The sequence below is a fragment of the Chelonus insularis genome, unplaced genomic scaffold (assembly GCF_013357705.1).
Source record: "Chelonus insularis isolate UGA/USDA-ARS -01 unplaced genomic scaffold, ASM1335770v1 contig_135_pilon, whole genome shotgun sequence".
Taxonomy (NCBI): domain Eukaryota; kingdom Metazoa; phylum Arthropoda; class Insecta; order Hymenoptera; family Braconidae; genus Chelonus; species Chelonus insularis.
Window position 1 is genome coordinate 104,125 of NW_023276376.1, and position 21,420 is coordinate 125,544.

The 21,420-nt window shown below is 27.8% G+C and overlaps 4 protein-coding genes across 4 annotated transcripts; 3 read left to right on the top strand and 1 right to left on the bottom strand.

Annotated features, from left to right (window-relative positions):
- Window positions 1-556: 556 nt before the first annotated feature.
- Window positions 557-4,812, top strand: LOC118074424 (ly6/PLAUR domain-containing protein 6B-like). The gene is made up of 7 exons (XM_035095637.1): window positions 557-863; window positions 1,366-1,513; window positions 3,271-3,432; window positions 3,582-3,622; window positions 3,783-3,881; window positions 4,443-4,517; window positions 4,600-4,812. Exons 3-7 carry the CDS (start codon window positions 3,282-3,284, stop codon window positions 4,810-4,812), a joined length of 579 nt encoding a protein of 192 aa, XP_034951528.1. The 5' UTR covers window positions 557-863; window positions 1,366-1,513; window positions 3,271-3,281.
- A 358-nt stretch (window positions 4,813-5,170) lies between these two features.
- Window positions 5,171-8,028, top strand: Nmt (N-myristoyl transferase). The gene is made up of 7 exons (XM_035095898.1): window positions 5,171-5,324; window positions 5,770-5,999; window positions 6,066-6,276; window positions 6,359-6,475; window positions 6,555-6,906; window positions 6,981-7,244; window positions 7,360-8,028. The coding sequence occupies exons 1-7, from the start codon at window positions 5,248-5,250 to the stop codon at window positions 7,516-7,518; spliced, it is 1,410 nt and encodes a 469-aa protein (XP_034951789.1). The 5' UTR covers window positions 5,171-5,247; the 3' UTR covers window positions 7,519-8,028.
- On the bottom strand, window positions 8,014-21,157 carry LOC118074580 (hyaluronidase-like). Its single transcript, XM_035095899.1, is given in 8 exon segments — window positions 8,014-8,346; window positions 8,456-8,524; window positions 8,526-8,661; window positions 8,739-9,162; window positions 9,223-9,455; window positions 9,555-10,003; window positions 11,723-11,812; window positions 20,870-21,157. Coding segments are annotated over 6 exon segments (1,146 nt in total). The 5' UTR covers window positions 9,626-10,003; window positions 11,723-11,812; window positions 20,870-21,157; the 3' UTR covers window positions 8,014-8,133.
- Window positions 11,654-17,230, top strand: LOC118074581 (uncharacterized). The gene is given in 5 exon segments (XM_035095900.1): window positions 11,654-11,795; window positions 16,001-16,085; window positions 16,171-16,395; window positions 16,542-16,868; window positions 16,870-17,230. Coding segments are annotated over 5 exon segments (978 nt in total). The 5' UTR covers window positions 11,654-11,781; the 3' UTR covers window positions 17,197-17,230.
- Window positions 21,158-21,420: the final 263 nt, after the last annotated feature.

The window sequence follows — 21,420 nt, forward strand, 5'->3', positions numbered from 1 at the left end:
TAAAGAAAAAAAATCCATCGACAGACAAGTAGTAGAACTTTCATCGTTAAAAAATCATTCCATTTCATATCACATTTGGCGCGAAATCTGTTATAATGAATTAAAATTCTTCTTCTTTTTTTTTTTAATTGATTTTTTATCCCTCTCTCGTATTACTCGACTATAATTAATTTTATCACTCAATTAATAACTGATTTTAAATTTTAATATTTTTAAATCAAATATTCTTCTGATCTTTTTCCTTTTTGATTTTAATTAATACAGTAAAGATCATGTAATCTTCCTCTATAAAATATTTTACAATTTTTATTTCTATATCGAGAAGAACTCACACGTGCAGTACCTATATCAAGGAAATCCGTCGTATAATATATATTATATACGATCGGATATCCTAAAGTGTAACTTCGTCTCAAGATATAATACTTTTTATCCTAGTATTCGTGTGTAGATATCGTTATGTTTTTTTAGCATACAATCAAACAGAGATAAAGCAGATATAAGATTGTATAAAAATGCAAGAAAAGTTTTATGATTTTCTCAATATCCTCGCATTCAAGTAGAATTGACGTGGTTTACGACACGGTCATCGTTATTTATTTGACGGTTATTAAAAAGCAAAAAAATATATTTCTCTCTTTTTTTTTGAAATATCAATGTGTCAAAATTAATTTTAAACAGATTAAAAAATTAAGTTAAATAATAAATGGTTTCTTTGTTGTTTAATAAAAGTTTATTAACCAAAATTTCATTAAAAAATATCAACCACATTTATTGATTTTTCGATCGATAGAAACCAAATGGTCTGTAAAAAGTCTATGAACAAAAGAAGGAGAAAATTCAAGAAAAAAACAATACAAATGGTAGGAAAGAAAAAGTACCATTTTTTTATTTAACCGTAAGCTTTTAATCTTAATCCTCGAGGACTGCTTTAGCTTAAGTATGGTTTATGTCGATTATATACATTGAACTTTCAAACATGAAGAGTTAAATATTCTTTTTATTGATATCGTTTGCATAAAAAGTTTGTTCCGAAAAATTATACAATTAATAATTTAAATTTCCTGCATATTAACATATACATTGCAGCCATTTTTTCGATTCTACCATCTATGGTGGTAGTTTTTAATGTAATAAAACTTTTCTCTTTCACTGTAATACGTCTGCGACTTTGTCACTTTCAAACTCTTCAGAAGGCTTTTACTTCGAACTTTATTATGTAGTACCCAAGTTTTTATCGTTACATATGAATGTCAATGATCGTAACATTGTTGTAAAATATTTAACTTCATTTTTTTATTATTTCATGAACTCTAAATTCATTTGAATAAGTTTAATTATCACATTATTCCATTTTTTTTCCAGTTACTGGCATTCTATTAGATCAGACGGTTCTTGACCTACCAGTTTTTATGTGAATAATGTCACAAATTCAGGTCACCAAATAAAAGAAGCTTCGTTAAAGTCATAGATGCATAGGCTGTCGTAGATTATTTGAGTATAACAGCATCAGGTGAGGACAAAACCTCTTCATTTCATCATCACCGCAATGGATTCTGATTAGTGGATTATCTTGCACATCCTATAGACTATGCTTTCATCTGGATTAATAAATAAACAGAATAAAGTATACTAACAATACTTATATTTGTCACTGAAAATTAATTTATTCTTTTATAAATGTCTGGTATATTTAATTCAATTATTTAAAAATCTAGGATGACGAAAAAAAAAACATCAATACACATGAATAGAATGAGGTTAATAAACACAATTTTTTCTTTAAACGATATTTATAAAAATGCATGGCGCGTTGTTTTACAAGCTAGGGAGGAGTAATCAAATTCATGAGAATCAATTATTTTCTTTTTGTTTAAATGGTATTGTGTTTATATGGAGGAAAATGTTCTAGGGGTTGCAGTAAATAGAATATCTATTTCCAAAATAATTTTATACAGTCAATTCTCTTTTTGTTACAATCGTATTGTACTTCGTTGTATTTCGTTGTCTTCCATATCAGTAAAGTTTGTATATTATTAGCTTACTCCATTGAAATAAATTAGTTATAGATACAATAAATTCAATCTGTTACTGCAATAGATTCAAAATTTATAACAGTTATCAGTAAAAAATTTTAAGTAAAAAAAATTAATTATTATTTGATGGAAATTACTTATTACTAATGATAATTAGGATATGTAATATATTCAATAAACTGTACACATTTACAATAGATATGGTACAATTTAGTAATTAATTATTGATTATACCTTTTCAAAAGATTAATTATCTAGTCCATTTATCCTCAACCTAAAAATCTATCTTCTTGGCCTATAAAAAACTTTTTTTAATTCTTAACCACTGTACTCAACCATTGTGTTCTTCCAATCTAATTAAATACTGTCAAGCCAGATTGAAACGTTGAAAAATATATTGTTACCGTAATAGATCAAAGGTCTGTTTTTGCGATATCCTTGATTTTCGGTGAGTCTATAGAGGAAATAAAACCTATAGATACAATTCAAGTCTGTGGTTGCAATAAAGAGAAAATCTGTGACAGCTACAAACAAGTGCTGAATTGTAACTGCAACGAAAGAAAACTGCTGCAATAATAGATAGAGTTTGGGAGGAGATAATTTTTTTGCAGCTTTATCAAGTTTTCATGTAACGATTTTTATAACAAACATTTATCATTTGAACATGTAGAAAAAAAAGAAACGATAATCGTGAATAAATTGAGTCTTCGTGATAACAAAATTCATTTTTTTTGAAAATTTATCTCGTGAACATGGTATATTTTTGGTACTCTGTATAATATATCTTTTATAAAAGTCCTTTCGTTTATCAGTACACTGGCAGTTGATTCAAAAACATTGTCATCATCATCCTCCAATTTTTTACAATAATAGAATATTTTCCTCTGTGCAATAATTAAGAAAATAATAATTATGAATTAGATATAGTAAGGATTTATTACAGTAATATCAGTGTTAGCATTAGTGACTAATAAGCAAGTAAGAATTTTATTGATAATAGTAAATAATTATTTATTTTTATGATACACATATTTATATTAGCAATAATATATATTTATCACAAATAAATTGTTAAAGAAATTATTGTAGGAAATCAGTGAATATTTACTAATCTTCAAATCATTTTTTATTATACAAAATATTCCCATATTTAATAGTTTAATCATGTAATTTTTTTTTAATTACTATAGATAATTATGTAAAAAAAAATTGTAAATATTTTTTTCTTTTGCAGAAATGTAAGGTATGATCACGTTGGTTATGGTTGGGTTGCTCCTAGTTGCGGAATCCACATATGGAAAAAACCTCGAAATCAGTAACGACTCTGGTCTCGACAGAGTCAAATTAAAGAGCAATAATTTGAAAAAGACTGTAACAGACGACGACGAGTCTTATCGTAAGAATTTTTATTAATAAACATGTAATTAATTAAATTTATTTAAAACTCAAGTGCCATTCTAAGTTAATTAAACGTGAAAAAAATTTAAGTTTTGATGTATTTAAATTTTATTACATTGATATATTTATAAATTTATTTGTCAATAGGTCTGACATGTTATACATGCGTCAACGTCAGCGATAACCAGGTATAAATGCTTTTACTTTAGAAAAATGTATTTTTATTGAAAAAATAACCCAGTTTTGAATAAGCCTTTTATGCATTATACAATGCTATGTGGATAAAAATTATTTTTAGACCTTAAAAGATATATCATTTCGAAAATATTATTTTAAATGTCTCTGCAGATGTGCAACAAATGGGCAATAGATACTCCTTGTCCAAGTGATGGAAAGGATTTTTGTCGCTCACTTCATATTCTCGACAGCCGTGGTAATAGCGCTCTGGTATGATAAGCTATAAATTTGATTCTACTTCTTAACATCAATTGTATATACAATAGGTATTAAAATAATGTGCGCATGCTCAAAGGTACAATTGAACACATTGTGATATTGGGATTCTGGAATGACCCAATTTTCTTCTTCCATAAGGACTGAATTGTGGAAAATTTGATAAAAACCCTTCTTCAAGAAACATTTATTATATCAAATTATTTTTCTTTATTGTTATTCTATTAAAAATTAATAAAAATTCATTTTACTTTAACTTTATATTATTTAAAAAAATACTCAAACAAAAAGACATTATTATGTTTATCCTAATCCTAATTACTTTACATTGGCATACTTGATAAACAAAAAGAACAAAAAAGTAATTCAATTGTGGCTTTAAAACTTTTATTGCCATTATTTTCTAAATTTTGGTAAAATTTTTTTTCCTTTAGATATTAAATCATGGGAATGAATGACTTTAATAGATTAATTAATTGGAAATCTCTGAGTTAAATTGAATTTCAGAGTTAAATCATGATTTACGATATTGTATTTATTTAATTCGATCAACAGGTGAACAAAAGCTGTGCAAGTAGTAAAGAATGTAGTCCGGCATCCGTCGGCTGTATTCCAATAGACACACAGACGGTACGGAATATAACGAATTTTTTAAACTGAATAATCAAATTGTAACAATGATTGTCAAATAAATTCGCTTATTTCGTTCTAGATATGCATAAGCTGTTGCGACATGAGTTACTGCAATATTGAATCACCAACTAATTCAACAAATGCCATTTATTCACGCAAAAGACGTGAAAAATCCAAAGGGAAGAAAAAAAAATTGGAAAAAAATTGTTCGATGCAATTATTTGATAGTCAATTGTCATACTATTTGAAAATAATTCTTATTGCTTTATACTTTTGTGCATATCATGATTGAAGTAATTTTTTTTTAATTTCATGTTAATATGATGAATCAAAACAAATAAATCATTAAAACATTTAAATCATAACTTCAATTAATCATTTTATTTAACTATACAACGCTAAATATTATAAATTATACATAAGAATTTTTACTTTATGCATTTTTATCAATAAAAAAAAAATATAAAGAGATATAATCAAATTATAAATACTATTATGTTAAATTAATAATTATAATTATTTTTTTACATTATTTTGAAAACATTTTAAAAATGAACAATCAAATTTTTGAGAAATAGTTGTTATCATATGTCGATAATATATTTCTTGTCGGTAATTTATTTTTACAGCTATTTTCTTTATCGACTGGCTGTTACGCTTGGGAAATTCCTTTGGCACCGCAACCGGAAAAGTGACGCCAGTGTATACTCAAAATCTATATTATAAAATGGAGGAGAAGAATCAAGTCACGGATCGTGAAGTGAAAAAAGTAGAAAATGCTGAGAAAGATAGTAAAACAAAAAGGTATTTAAACTTCATTTATTAATAGATTATTACCATAATTGTTTACTATAATTAAGTTTTATAGATTATCCATTTATTATTATTAAGTAGTGATTGCTTTTACCCAACCGGTACTCAAAAATGTTTTATAAAGATATTTCAAAAGATTTTAATTCCCATACCAATTAAAGCTTATTTGGTAAAACTCTATTGTATCACGCCATAATACCAAAACAGGTTTATTAATGATTTAAATCATTTATTTAGCATTATGTACCAATCAAAGTTCAGTGAACAAGTGGCGGGATTTTTAAACTTTCTCTTAAAAAATGCCAACACCCTTGAAATGAATTCACTTCCCATATTCAATTCACTTTTGTTTGATTATTTACTTCAAGGATTTTAATATAAAATTTAATTAATCAATGTATTTTTATTATTATAACTTTATTGAAAAATGATTCAGTTCCAAAAAACGTGATCGGAAGAAAAAAAATCAAGCAGCTAGTTCTGCTGGAGAAAATCATAATGAGCTAACTACTCAGTCTGGAGAAATGCCTGGAACGTGTTTCTCGATAAAAGAAATTCAGATGGCTATGGAAGTTTTTAAATTACAACATAAACCAGCAAAAACCCAAGAAGAAGCTATGCAGAAGGCTTATCAATTTTGGAGCACTCAGCCAGTTCCAAAAATGGGTAAGAACTTTAAGTTTAACACAAGTTTTATTACCGATCAATTTTGTTAATAATTTACTGTTTTAGATGAAAAAATCGTGGTGAATGAACCTATTGAACCAAATAAAACGTCCATCAGGCCAGAGCCATATTCTTTACCAGCTGATTTTCAATGGGACACTTTGAATCTTGATGATCCACTTGTTCTGGCTGAACTTTATACTTTGTTATCAGAAAATTATGTCGAAGATGATGATGCAATGTTCAGATTTGATTATCCGCAAAGTTTCTTAAAATGGTTTGTATTATATCAATTGATTAATCTAACATTCAAAACAATATCATATCAATTATCAAATTGAAATGTTCGTTTATTTCAGGGCTTTGCAGCCTCCAGGATGGTGTAAAGAATGGCATTGCGGAGTGAGAGTATCAAAAAGTGGCCGATTAGTTGGTTTCATTTCTGCTGTTCCAGCAACGCTTCGAGTTTATGACCAGTAAGATATTCTTTAATTAAATAGATTGAGATATAAAATAAATAACATAATATGAGTAATTATATTAAATACCTTACAGTATGCAGAAAATGGTGGAAATTAATTTTCTGTGTGTTCACAAAAAATTACGCTCGAAACGTGTGGCTCCAGTATTGATAAGAGAAATAACAAGGCGAGCTAATCTCCAAGGAATATTCCAAGCTGCATATACTGCTGGTGTTGTCTTGCCAAAACCAATAGCGGCGTGTCGTTACTGGCATCGTTCCTTGAATCCTAAAAAATTAATTGAAATTAAATTTTCGCATTTATCTCGGAATATGACTATGCAAAGAACTTTGAAGTTTTATAAATTGCCGGAAAACCCGAAAGTGCCTGGTTACCGGAAATTAGAACTAAAAGATGTACCTCAAGCGCATAAGTTACTGAATGAGGTAAATATTATTTAATTATATTAATTCATACTTTTTCATGATATTTTAAGATTTTAAACTATTTTAAATTTCAGTACCTTAAAAAATTTGACTTAGCACCGGTGTTTACGGAAGAAGAATTTAAACATTGGTTTTTACCTCAGAGTGGTATAATAAATAGTTTCGTTGTTGAAAATGACGGAATAGTGACAGATTTGGTCAGTTATTATACCTTACCAAGCTCAGTGATGCATCATCAAACTCATAAAACCTTACGTGCTGCTTATAGCTTTTATAATGTTTCAACAAAAACGCCATGGGTTGAATTGATGACAGATGCTTTAATATCTGCTCGAAACGTGAGTCTCATTTATATAATAATCGTTTGAATTGTTAAATAGCCATTAGCAATGATAATTTTGTTAAAATTTTATTCTGTATTAATATTAATCTACTATTGATGTGTTTGTTTAGTTGGATTTCGACGTATTTAATGCATTAGATCTAATGGATAACAAAGAGTTCCTGGAGAACTTAAAGTTTGGCATTGGTGATGGTAATTTGCAATACTACCTCTATAACTGGCGATGTCCAAGTATGACGTCCAACAAAATTGGTTTGGTTTTACAATAAGAATATTGTAAGCATTATAATTAAAAAATAACAACAGTTGATTAATAAAGCAATTGATAAATAGGGAATAATACACAAGCATCTTCAAATTTTTCGATAAAATTGATTAAAAGCAGAACAATTCATTACAATAACAAAAAAAAATTTTAATTTTCAATCGTGTTTTTCTAAATAGAAATTTTATCAAAGTTTTTTTTTTTTTTTTTGGATCTTAGTCGAAAGACTTATTTAAAAGTATCTGATTTGTTTTACAATGACGTGTTCTAAGAATAATGTAGAAAAACCATAATAAGGTAACAAAAAAAATAGAAAGATATCAAAATTTCTATACATATTCACTTATTTGCTAATAAATTTAAAGTCCAGTGTGTTACAAATATGTTTGTAATTTATATATTTATTCGCTATTGAAAAAATAGAATTAAAATAAAAACAAAGTTAATAAAATGGTCAATAAATAAATAATGCGCAAAAAATAATTCATAAGTTGTTGATTTCAGATGCTATTCCAATTTATTATTTTGAATTCATAGGTAGGGTTTTAATTATTTTAAATGACAACAATAAAATTTTTAAAACAAATAAATCTACTTCGAAATGATTTGTTCATTTAAATCATCTTTCCAGAGTAATAGAATTAGCAGTGTTTATATTACGTTGATTCGCTATGTCAATCATCTGTTTAACAAGTGGACCAAGGATATTATTCAAATAATTCCTCAACTCGAAACATTTCTGTTGTGTATTGACATCATTAGAACTTCCCCAAATTACAAAACCATTTACCTTTTGATTCAGTATTTCTTGAAAACCATGTATTAAATCATTCTGAAACATTAAGTTTTTTTTTAATATCATTATTTAGTAGATAATTAATCAATTCTAAGATAAATTGGATAAAAAAAAATATTAATTTTATAATTTTAATAATTCTTACGTAGCTTAGAAAAGTATCTTGACTATCTCTATATTTGTACCAAAAGTAAGGTAATATCTTTGGTTGAGGGTTTGAATTTTTTCGCAATTCTCCAAGCTTCATTCAATCGTCCATTAATTAAACCTACTTTTGTTTTTACATCCAAGTCTCTGGGAAAATAAATTGACGGTAATAGAGCATTTTCTCGTTCCCACAACCACGAGATCCTAAAGGAGACATTTGTTTGGTTTTAATACAAATGAACTTTCATTATATAAACATATTAATAAATTATAGTGATTACTCGTCATTTTCTTTACGAAGTTGATTATCACATTGTGTATTTGGTTGTTTAGGAGTTAAATTGAAACATTGAGGATACCCATAGTAACTCCAATAAGCATTTGGACGAAGATATTTAGCTAAATTTATGGTTTCTTCCATAAAAATTTTAGCAAAATCTTCAAATCTCTTAGTAGCTAAACGTTTAATTATTTTTTCATTCATAAAGGGATGTCGTTTTTCTTCAATTTTGTATGAATAATCCCGATAATGAGCTAGACTTCCCCAATTCTGTCGGAAAATTGGTCGCCAGCTCTCAAAGTCAATGATACCAAGCCCAGAAAAATTGTAATCAACTTGTTCTTGAACATGAGCTTTAAACATCTCTAAATGTTTATGAAGATTACCTTCCTGTGGTACTCCACCATTCCGAATATATATGGTGCCTACAAATAAATCCATTTTTTAAATCTGAACAATTCAAAGACTGGCTCAATTATTATTACCGTTTGAATTTTTAAGTAGAGCTGGGAAGAAACCTGGATCATAGAGGATCGCTATGTTATTTCCTAAAAAAGTATCATTAGAATTTTGAATTATCTCAAAATTATCAAAAACTTGATTGAAAAATATTCCATATTGATGACACATAAACGTCGGTACGTTCCAATATACTTGAAATTTTGTGAAGGGCAGCATGTGTAATGAATCCGGGTCATCATGAGAGACTTGTTCAATGCTAGCCAATAAGAATAGCAATAGTTAAAATACTTGAGTATATTAATGAATAAATTTCATTAATTGTAAATTGAGATAAATGAAAGAAATAGTTGCTCACCCCCATAGAGTTGCTTTGGTAACAGATAGAAATAATAAAATGATGAAAACTTTAGTCATGTTGATCAACATGACTTGGTACAGGTGGGTCTAATAAAAAGAAGTTAATGTTTAAATAATTAACATTGAATTCTTTGACAATACTGAATTTTACTTCTTTGGAATCGAGCATTTATTACAAATACCAAGTATATTCCCCACTTAAACTATTGTCTACGTCCTCGTATGGTTTTGCGTACAGTTGTAGCTCTTGGTCAATTGTTATCTTTCTGACGGCTATTGTTAAACGATTTGATATTTCCGTGCATTCTCTTATGTAGAAGACTGTCAGTTGCTTGAACATCCAATTGCAGGACAGGATGCAGATACGGGCTCATTGACGCTTTAAAATGAAGTCACGGAAACTTACAGATGAGGTTGAGTCAAGGTTGACAGAGGCGTCAATGAATACTAGAAAAATTCATTGAAGAAATAAACATGCTAGTAAACAAATATAAATTCACATTGTATTTTTATGTTAGTTGCATATTATTTACATGAATTCTAAGTAGTTTATTCATGCATAAGTCCTAGAAAATTCATTTGCTTAATTACCCTGATAACCAACATTACAAAGAGACTTCTTTTCAACATGAAATTATAATTATGTGCAACTCTTAAGTAATAAAGCTCAGATAAACGTTCTTATTTATTTATAATAATTATTCCAACAAACTTCAACAAATCATGAAAAACGACCATGATCAATGTTAAGTACTGTTGGATAAATAACTCTAGGTATTTCAAACATTTTTGATAATAGTATATGAAGTTGATGTCAAACTATGATTATCATTGAGAAAAAAAAAGGTAAATAAATTTTTTTCTACAAATACTAGAGAGTTAATAACTATCCAAAAGTTTTAATTAGATATAGAGCCGAATATTTGATTAAAAACCGTACAAATATTGAGGTAGAAATATAGATTACTAAGTAGCCATTAAAACAGGGGCTTAAAAGATAGTGATAGAAAGAGGAAAAAAAATCCCATACAGATTATAAAGATGCCTGTAGGTATAATGTGAAAAAGAAGAAGAAAAAGTGAGAAGATAATGGGGTGTATATGAATATATGGCCACGCGTGGATTCATATGTGTAAAAACTAACACTAGTGCAAAATAACCAGCGAGAATATCCACGAGATTCTCAACTATTCCAGGAAGGTTTTCCAATTCTAAAGAAAATCTTGCTACTGTTCTTGATCAATTGGAAGCAAATTTACTCAAAATTGATACTTTTTGGTATTTTTTTAAACAATTGTTAATTTTTTGAAAATTCTTTTCTTTTGGTTCTAAAAAAAAATGATCAAGAATATTATAATTGTGTGATGATGTAGCTAGAATGTACATATCTTGTTAATAAAAGATAATTAAATGAATTTAGGTAAAGTTATTCATATAAAAGCCCTACTATATTGGTATTATAGTGTAGGTACTGGAAGTTTAAGTTTACCAGAGGAACGACAAGTTTTACTGGTTCGAGGTGTAAGGCCTGAGGCGATTTTGCTTTTTACAGTGCACGGTGGTGGGTAGGTAGTTTTCTACCTCTTCCTACTCATTTCAGTCCACTCCCTCCTTCTGAAATCGCTTGAATCACTCGCGAGAATGAGCGAGACAACTGATCGCGTCTCGATGTAAGGAAAAGAGAAGATATCTTTTATAGAAGCAAGCAGGAGGTGGTTGGAGGTGGTTAGAGAGTGGAGTAGAGGAACAGTCGAGAGAAGAGAGATCGGCAGCACAGCTTCGTGCCACGGGTTCTGTTCGGCAATCACCTCAACTTCGTTCGCTTTTTAATGCTTGAATATTTCATTTGTTAAAAAGAAAATATTTATATACAAGTAGCCACACTAATTGTTCGAGAATATACTCCGCTTTGATTGCAAACGGTTATTTAAGTATGACCAAGTGAATGGAAGTATTATTAAAAATGACCTAAGTCTTTGATTAAAGTGCGAAATTTCATCAACATAAACATCATTTTTGTCAGTGATTTAAGTTTCATTTTATCAAATAATTCTTTTTACGGTAAGTAAATCGGTGATTTGTGCTGTTAATTATATATTAGAATGAAGGGGTGAACTAGTTAATTACCAGCCCAAGTGTGAGGTTTCAGTCCTTTCATTCACTTACCTATACAGTTTTTGTTGCGCCGCTTGAGAGATCTAGATCTTTATCGTAATCGGAGGGCGATGAAAACTTGGAGGTTGGTGTTTGGTGCATCTTACAGAAATTAAGGAATTTTTTTATTTATAACATTTTCCGTAGTTGTTGAATTTTTTTTGTTATTATATGCATTTGCTTGTTAACTATTAGTTAATCATAAAAAAAATACACCCTGGATTGTGAATTTTTAAATTTTTCATTGAAATCCATGGAACTTTTTTGAACGTCTATTAAATCTTAATAATATCAATGAATGTTTATTAGCATATTCGATTAATTTTTTTCACGAAAGTTTATATAATTGAATTAAAATTTACAATCATTTAAAATGCATTAATTATGATCGATATGCGAAACTACTTACATGTGTCGGTACATAAATTAAGGAAAAATCCTGATGAATAACTCAAGAGATTTCAATGATCTGCTGTTAAACCATGTTAATAAAGTACCGTAATATTATCAAACAAATAACGGAAATTGTATTAATTGATTTGCCTACTCGGCATAATTTATTTAAAGTCAAACAATAATTATGTAATTAATTATTTTATTTTACTCCATTTTGTTTTTTTTTATTGCTTTACCGTTGCTGTCAAAATAATTACTTATTAAATGAAAAAAAATGAATTTTCAATTATTTTTGGACTCTTTTTTGTGAATACTTTGATTTAATATTTCGCTACATTCACTTTGTGTTCCTAATGCATGTTAAATAAATGTAAATACATGTTTTGTATATAAATTACGTGAGCGAAATTATTAAAAAAGACAGTAAAAGGAGGTATGGAAAAAAATAAATAAATAAATACGAATATAAAGCAATCGTGGCGTTGTCGGTAAGCCAAAGAGAGTGCCAGAGATACAAGAAAACGAGTGACGAAGAAAGAGTTTAAGGAAGAAAAATAAAAGAATATATGGCGCCGCACGTTCAACGTGTTTTAGGCATCATCCCGTCTTATGTTGGCTAACTCTTTAACATTTTACTTTTTATCCTTTTTATCCAACTTGTTATTTTTTTCTCTTGTTCATCTTATTGTTCTTTTTCTCTAACGTTCTCTAACTCTTTCCCGAATTTCTTCATTATTTTTATATTTATTTATGTTATTCTTCTTTTCATTTATTTTTATTGACAAATTGTGTCAACAAATAGTCAATGAAATTTCATTTATTATATTTAAATAAGTAATATTTTAAAATTCATGTAATAATTAAAAGTCTTAATTAATAAATATTGAACAGTTCTTTAGAACGTTTTTTTTTCTACTTGAATTATAAATTAACTCGAATTTGAAAAAAAGATTAGGAATTAAGAAAACAAGTGATGTATCGTTAACCTGAAGGAGCTACTCTTTACTGGTGTGTGTGTGTACTTCTTTGAGATAAGTAATACGGGATAATAACGTGGGGTTTTGGAGGAAAAAAAAGACAGAAATAAGGTGAAATGGCGCCACACGTCCAGCCTGTTTTTGGTCATCTTTTGTAGCCGCCAGTATTTTTTTTTCTTTTTTTTTGCGTTGTCTTCCGGATCAAGGCTACTACTAGTTTACCCAGCACCTTTAATATTCTCTTTGATACCCTAGAATTTAAATTTCAACATTTTATTTCTAAAAAAAAAAAGAGATTAATTGATTATACTTAATGCAAACTTTTATCTCGATCATTATTATATTATCTATTTTAGTATCAACTAATTTATTGGTGAAATAATTGTCACTTTCGAGAAAAAAACATTTCTACATTGAATAAAAAAAGATAGTTATATCGAAAAAAAATTCTTACGTTCATTCAAAAAATATTTTACTTTTATGAATAAATTTTTCTTTAATATATGCAGGTTACGTTAAACTCATAAAGTTTGATTATAAAAATGAGAAAAAAGAAGTATAAAAATGAATGTATATAATATTGAGAATTTATTGAAATAAATAAGGAATTTCATAAGATTTATTGTACGAACAAAAATACGCAATATGTGTGATTATATATAATACGCAATGAGCAGAATGCAGCCGAAGCATAGATAATATGATAATAAAAGTATGAAATCACAATGTAGTATATAGAAGTTATAAGTAAAGTATAAATAAAGCAACATGGTCGAGTACTACGTTCTCCATTACCCTCTCCAGTACTCTTTTCTTTTCTCTCTCATCTTGGTACACGCACGCTGTAAGAAGAGAGAAGTCTCTCACAGGCTGGATCACCTTCGTTCAAGCCTTTTCCCACTTTACTTGTATTGCTATCAATGCTTATATTACGCATTTCACTAGCGGAATCTTTTACAAGTCAATATTAAACCTATCATTTGGTTCTTCTTTGTCATTCGCTAACAAATTATGTAAAATAGATGAAGGAAAAAAACTCGTATATAATCCCCAGTGATTGTCGTGAATAATAAAATATTCTCCAATAATCAATAGTTGATACTCACATGGTAGAATTATTGATGATTTTTTAAAAATTTAAATACACTGTAAAAATATTGATAAACATAAAATCATTGAAACATTTGCCGGTGTGTCTCTTTGATCATTTTTCAAGTTACGAGCGCGTCAAATTTGCTTTAAAATGAAATTAATCTCCAAAGTTGATTTTTTATTCCTGGTCGATCGAATTTTTTTTTCGCTTGCGTCTTGGGCCGACGAGTAACTTAAATCGCAGAGACACGAGCAAATGGAAAGAACGGGACCATCAGTATAAGACCGGAGGTCCGGCTCTTTTCTCTACTGCGGTTGTTATACGCCTGGAGGCGAGAAGAGAAGGTGGCGCAGCAACAAAGAGCTTTGGACTTCTGACCAGCGGTTTCAGGGACGGCCAGACACCTGATATTTATTTTTTTCTATCAGCCTTCTCACTCTTAAAAGCATGAGACTTCCTCATCCTTGTTTAGATCTCCCAGATGAGTCTATATATAGTAGATGAAGGTTCGGACACTTGACGTCGAATCATCTGCGAATTTTGACTCATTAACACATCGCTAACTTGTTTATTTCCATTTTTTTTTTTGCTTTTAATTCCTTTTTTTCTGCTTATATTCTTTGGTCAGTTGCTTTTTTGACAAGGGTTACATTTATTGGTTTACTCTCTGCATGGTTTCTAGCTGGTAATTTGAATCTTCTCGCTTAACTTTAATCAAAGAAACACTGTTATGTGTCGTAATATTTTTTTTATTGTGCTTTAAAATTTTCTTTGCATTTAAATAAATTTTATTTCACCAATGATTTATGTTTTCTCTAGAATGCTATGATTTAAAAAGTCACCTTAACTTATGATAGAAAGAATTTTAACTGACTGAAAGAAAAATATCGAAATTTTTTTATTTACAAATAAATTAATGAAAACATGTTTATGTGTGAAGAATTGAGAGAAAATAGTAAGGAAAATAATATCAGCTAAGATTCATAGAAAATAACTTCCTCTATCATTTTAAATTATTCGAGTTATTAGAAATAAATTAAATTCATTATGGCATGTTTTTAATAAGTATATTAGACTTTAATTTAATTCTAACAGTAAATAACAAAGCACTGGATTAAATTACATCCTTCAACAAGTTATAAATTAACGATTTATTGTAAATAATAAAAAAAAACGAAAATAAAAAATGGCAGAACATGTAATAAATTTCTCAATCACCAAATAAATTAAATGTATTCTTTTTCTGTCAAAATCGAATATACTTCAATGATTGGTTTCTTCAGCTACATTACCAAAAAAGGATTTAGACTCTCTAACTTTCGTAATTCTTTTTCGCTTTAAGCTCTTTTTCGTTTTTCTCCCCTTTCTTTCTCCATCTCGTCCCTTGAGAAAATAGTGATGAAGCTTCAAAAAAAAATTCCCTTTTTTATCTGCCACTTATTGTTTCTAAATGAAATGGAGTTGTAATTATTTCAAAATGAAAATGAAATTCCATTCGAATTCCGACTTTTATTTTCTGTTATTTATTTCAAAATTCCTTTAGCAATTAATTTATTCGAAATTTTTTCTAAATAATGAAATTCTTCTATGAATAAAAATAATTATTGATCAAGTTGAAATATATGCGTATTTGCTCATATACCAAGTATCTAGATGACGCAATCAGCTAACCGGTCGTCGAACTGGCCTCGAGATAGTCTTTCTGTTGCTTTCATTAATAAATAAAAACTAATAAATAAATAAATAAATAATAGAAAAAAGATGAGTAATCATCCAGGAACAATTAGAGAAAATTCAAAACATATTTGTTTTCTGTTTTTCTAGAATAATGGAGCCAACGAAGAAATTTGCAACAATAGTTATTCTTCTGATTTGCATCCTTCTTAGCCAAGCTCATCGGGAGCATAAGGTGACTAGTATTTTGTAAATCTATTTATTTAATTAGCAGAGTTGTGTTAACAATATATTTAAAGCTATAATACTTGTGCTTTCAGGTTCATAATATTGTACTTTATCCCGATAAGCATAGTTGGTGCAAAACAACACCAATCAAGCAAGTTGTAACTTGGCCTCAATGTTCTTCGCAAGAACTTGACAACAACGTCTGTGTAGGAGCCTGTTTCTCTTACATGGTACCTCATAGCGAGCCTTCAGCTCCAGGAGACCTTATCAGACCTTATTGTGACTCTTGCCAGCCTTTAGATAGCATATGGCATACAGTACGATCTATTTTATTTATTTTATTAAAAATTTCTTCTACTCCTCTTTTTTTTATTCATTCCATTACTCTTGGATAATTCTGAAAAAAATATTTGTTCATTTTTATTTCAATAAAATGATTAAAATAAATTCATTTGGCCTTTAGGTAACTTTAGATTGCAAAGATGAGGACAATAATCCAACAAAAATGTTGAAAAAAGTCCAAATTATAACAAATTGCTCATGTAGCTCCTGCATGGAAACATCAAGAATTAAATCTGACTATAATACACTTTTACAATCAATTGTCGATATAAATATTGACAAGAATGTCAATCAAGTTCATGAAACACCTGATCTACTATTGAACCCTAATTTAAATTCGTCTAAAAATGTGACAAAAGACGGAGTCCAAGCCAATGAACGATTTTTACAATTATTCAAACACTTGAAGGATAATAAGAAAATTGATGAGGCAGTGGCAAAAGAAATATTTCACCAAGTTTGAGGAAGAAGTTGATCTGGAGAATCTAAAAGAATTATTGAAGAAATATGGACATGAGGATGAGTATGAGAAGCACCAGAGTCACCATAATCAAGTCAAAATCTACAAAGAACAAGAAGAAATTGAAAAGAGTCATCATCATGAAAACCATCATCCAGGACATCATATTGGACCCCATCATTCCATTGTATTGGATTCTGATGTGAAAGAAAAAATAGATGTTGAACCACATTATTTACATCCCGCTGTAGCAGGCCAAGAAATAAGTTATCATGACAATGTATTGGTTGATAAAAGTAAAAAAAAAGACTTTTAAATAAAAGTATTTAATAAAGTGAATATACAAATTATACATGAATACTAAAATTATTATCAATTTGATAACAATTAATAAATTATTAATAATTTAATATAATATACTAGTTAATAAGTAGAATAGAACACAGTTATCTACGTAAATAAATTCATAAGAAAAATGATGACTTTTAAATGGAAGTAAATTGATAGAATTGATGAAAGTTGAAAGTTGTGGAGTTGAGTGAAAGAATGAGTGAGCTTTGAATGTGCAAAGAAAAGCAAAAATAAAAATAATAAATTTTAATATATACACTCAGTAATTGTAATTAATTTAAAGAGTATGAATTATTATTATAAAATAAAACTATGTAGTATTAGTATCACTGAATATCATAATAATAATAGCAGTAATAATTGTATGTATTATAAGTAAAAATGTTGAAAAAATAAATATTTTATATTTCGATATTTTTATAAGATAAGAAAAATGTATTTATGCCATTCTATATTTTGAAAAAAAAAACAACACTAAATAGAAATTAGTTAATAATTATTAAATTATTAATAAGCAATATTTTTGACAATAACGAATATGACTATTGATATTAAAAATTATCACTCAGATTATATTTATGAAAATTAAATAAGATAAATATTTATAAAATCATCATTATCATGATTTTTTTGTGTTCAATAATGTGCATTCCTTGTAAACCAATACCTTATTACTTTCTCTTAGTAAATAAGTAGAACATTTCGCAAGTGATAGTAGCGGATAAATAGTAATATCACTACATGCTTAAAGTAACTAATAAGACCTAATAACTAACTGTAAAATGATGTCGAATTTACTGAGACTTTAATTGGTGATGAATCAGTTCTAAAGGAATATGAAGCGATAAGATTACTTGAAAGAAGAATGTAAGAAACCAATTAAAGCCTTAATATCACAAGAAATTTTCAAACGTAATTACATAAATCGTATATACTAATACGTAGACGTTGTTGAAAGTTTAGTAGCGACGTGCGATCGTGAATGACATATCGTGGGTGACATGTGTATTTTTCATAACATGTGGTATACTTTCTATAAGTTTTAAGTTTTTTTCAAATAAAATGTAGTGCTAATTTCATGAAATTAATAGACTGCGTTTAGTTATGTTTTTTTTTTTAAACATGTATTCACATGACTAACAAAGTAGTTTTTATTATTATTCTAATTAAAAATAGTTGTTGAATTAATGGAATAACTATCTGAACATTGATAGAAGAATTTTAATAATGGATATAATGGATGGTAAGATTTTTTAAAAAATTGTTATTTAAAAATAAATTAACGTTGATATATTAGATATTATAAATCGTTAATAGAATTTGTCTTAATTGTAAAAATTTTATTTATCAACTAAAAGAATATAATATCGTGTTACTGTTGTATGAGCTTTAAAAGAAGCATATCTTTTAAAATAAATATGTATTTTTGTAAACATAAATGAATGAAATTGTTTTTTTCAATAACCAATGTGATGAATAATAGTGTTTAATTGAAACATTTATCTAATATTTAGTATTTTTCTGTGGAAGTTAAAAATATTTATGGATTCATTATTGTTTAAAAGTGCAAGATCTTTAAACTATTATGTAAATGTACAATATTCTGTAATTTATAGTTGAAAGAAATGCCGCCACTATCAATTAGATAAGTAAACAACATAATATTATAAATTGCACAACTTTTAGTCCACTTATTGATATAAATACAATTTGAGTCCCTCATTAAAAAGGTTGCATGTATTGCATGATTAATATTTACATCATCAATAATCTTTTATATAATAAAAATATTTTTCTTTGAATCCATTCATTAATTTAACAATTAATAACTTTGAAAAACATTGTTTAACCTTTGAATAAAATTTCATAAAATTTTATACGTCCACAAAACTGATTTTACGATAAGATAAAAACAAAAAAAGATACAAATTTCATAGATATGCTGTAAGTTTGTTATCGAAAAAGATAAACGAATAATTATGATTAATGATGATGATGATCTGAAGCTCATAAATTTTTTATCATCAGTGGCAACAAAGTTTCTTCAATGCGATTTCATAAATCAATACCATAATAATAAATAACAATCAAGAAAATATCTATAAACTTTGAATCATACATAAGGCAATAAAATCAATACTCAATGAGAGTACTATAATCCATTTAGTACAATAATTCTAATTATAAAAATTTATTCTATTAAAGTTTTAAATAACTAATGAGTCACTGTAGCCTCGTGGTATCTTCGATTGGTTTCGTTTACTACTCGGAATTATTCGGCATTTCAATTCCTTACTCTACATTAGCCAGCTATCATTTGACATCAGATTAATACTCAATAAAAATTCTATCAAAAATATATATTCATTTCTAAACAAACTATTTTTAACTGTTAATCATTTTTTTAACAATAGAAATTTATTTATTGTCTTTTTAATGAAAACTAAAAGACATTGTGTATAATCAATGAAAATATGAAATACAGGGTAACCAATGTAGTTGGCGCCACTGTCAGTGACGTGATGATGTTAAATCGAAATGCGCAAGTCCAAGTTGTATGCCAAACAATTTCAGAGCAATTCATTACACTCAGTTATAATTATTTAAGTGTTTCATAGTGACATAGAATAACGCATCATCATTGGCATTATTAATACCACTGACTCTAATAATCACCGTCAGAATTAAAGTATTTCGTAAATTTAACGTAATAATTGCAAATTGCAATTATAGTTTAAAATAAAATAATAGTACATTCGGTGTTTGGTTAGTACAGTCTAAAATCGAGTTTGTTGTGAGGACAGCACTAGTAAAAGGAAAAATCAAGTTTTAGCGAAAATTGAACAGTAAATGTGTTGAATCGTGCGCAAACGAGTTTCGCCATCTTTGAATTATCTTGAAATATTTCACTAGTAAAATTGTTGAAACAAGTGTATTACTCAAGAATCGTCGATCGTCATTTTTAACGTGTAAAGTGAATCATCAGGATTTGTTATTTAGCCACGGTTCAATTTTGCAATTAATATCATAGTTTGCTATTTTTTAAATACTTACACAAATGTTTAATCAAGAGAATAGAACAATAAAATAAAAAGTTGAACATTTTATTGATAAATTTATTAACAGTTTATATTTTATTAAATCAGTTTTAATTTTCATATTTCGTTTTATTGTTTCATCGTTTATTATTTTTTATTACTATTATTATTGTGCTCCTTATTTAAAATCAGTGATAAAATTAGTGATTATTGCTTCAGAATGCATAAAATATTGGGAATGAACTATTGCACTGTTTTTTCTGTACTTAGAAGTCCCGAAGATGGTGAATTGTATTCTCGAATCATTTAAATGAAAAAAAAAATTATAAGTGTGTTGTTGTAACAATAATTGTTAGAGACAGTGAAAAGAAAAACTTAAAATAATCGATTTAATCAATATCGAATTTAGTAATATTTTGAAGAACATTTTTAATTTTCTTTAAAAAAGAAATTTAATATTACATGACGTTAAAATATTTTTTTTTACTTAATTTAAAAATTAATTTTAAACTGTTAAAATATTCAAATAATCGTAGAACATTTATGTATAAGTGATTTCTTATAAGGATAAAAAAAGATTTATAAAATATATATAAAAACCTGCTGGATTCATGTTGACGTGAGTCTAAGAATAGACTTAGAGACCCGGACTTTCCTGCTGAAGATTGAAGAAAATCAGAAGAATAAAATAGTTATATAATAATTAAACGTTTTCTTCAAATATACATCTCTGTCTTTCGAGTAAATGTATAACAAATTGTCTGAGACATAAAGTGTCAAGTATCCAATCGAGGGTTATTTTTTGAATAGCCCAATTTAGATCATTCTTGCCTTGAACGGCAACAATTAATTATCATCAATTACAAAGGAGAAATATTTAACTGCCGATCGTGAAGTCGACGGCATAAAAGCTATTTTTGAAGACCGTAATGTATTTGAGATCGAACGTGGAGAAAAAAGGGTGGTACGAGAATAAAAGAGTGGCTTCGAATGCAAGATATCTAGTAGCAAGATCCAAGAAGACAAAACAGATCCAGTTGTTATCAGGAAAATTCTCAGAATTCATTGAAGTTTTTGCTGAGAAAATTTAAAAATTCAATCACTTGACGATTTTAACTTATTGTCGTTATCAAGAACAATTGGCAATCAAT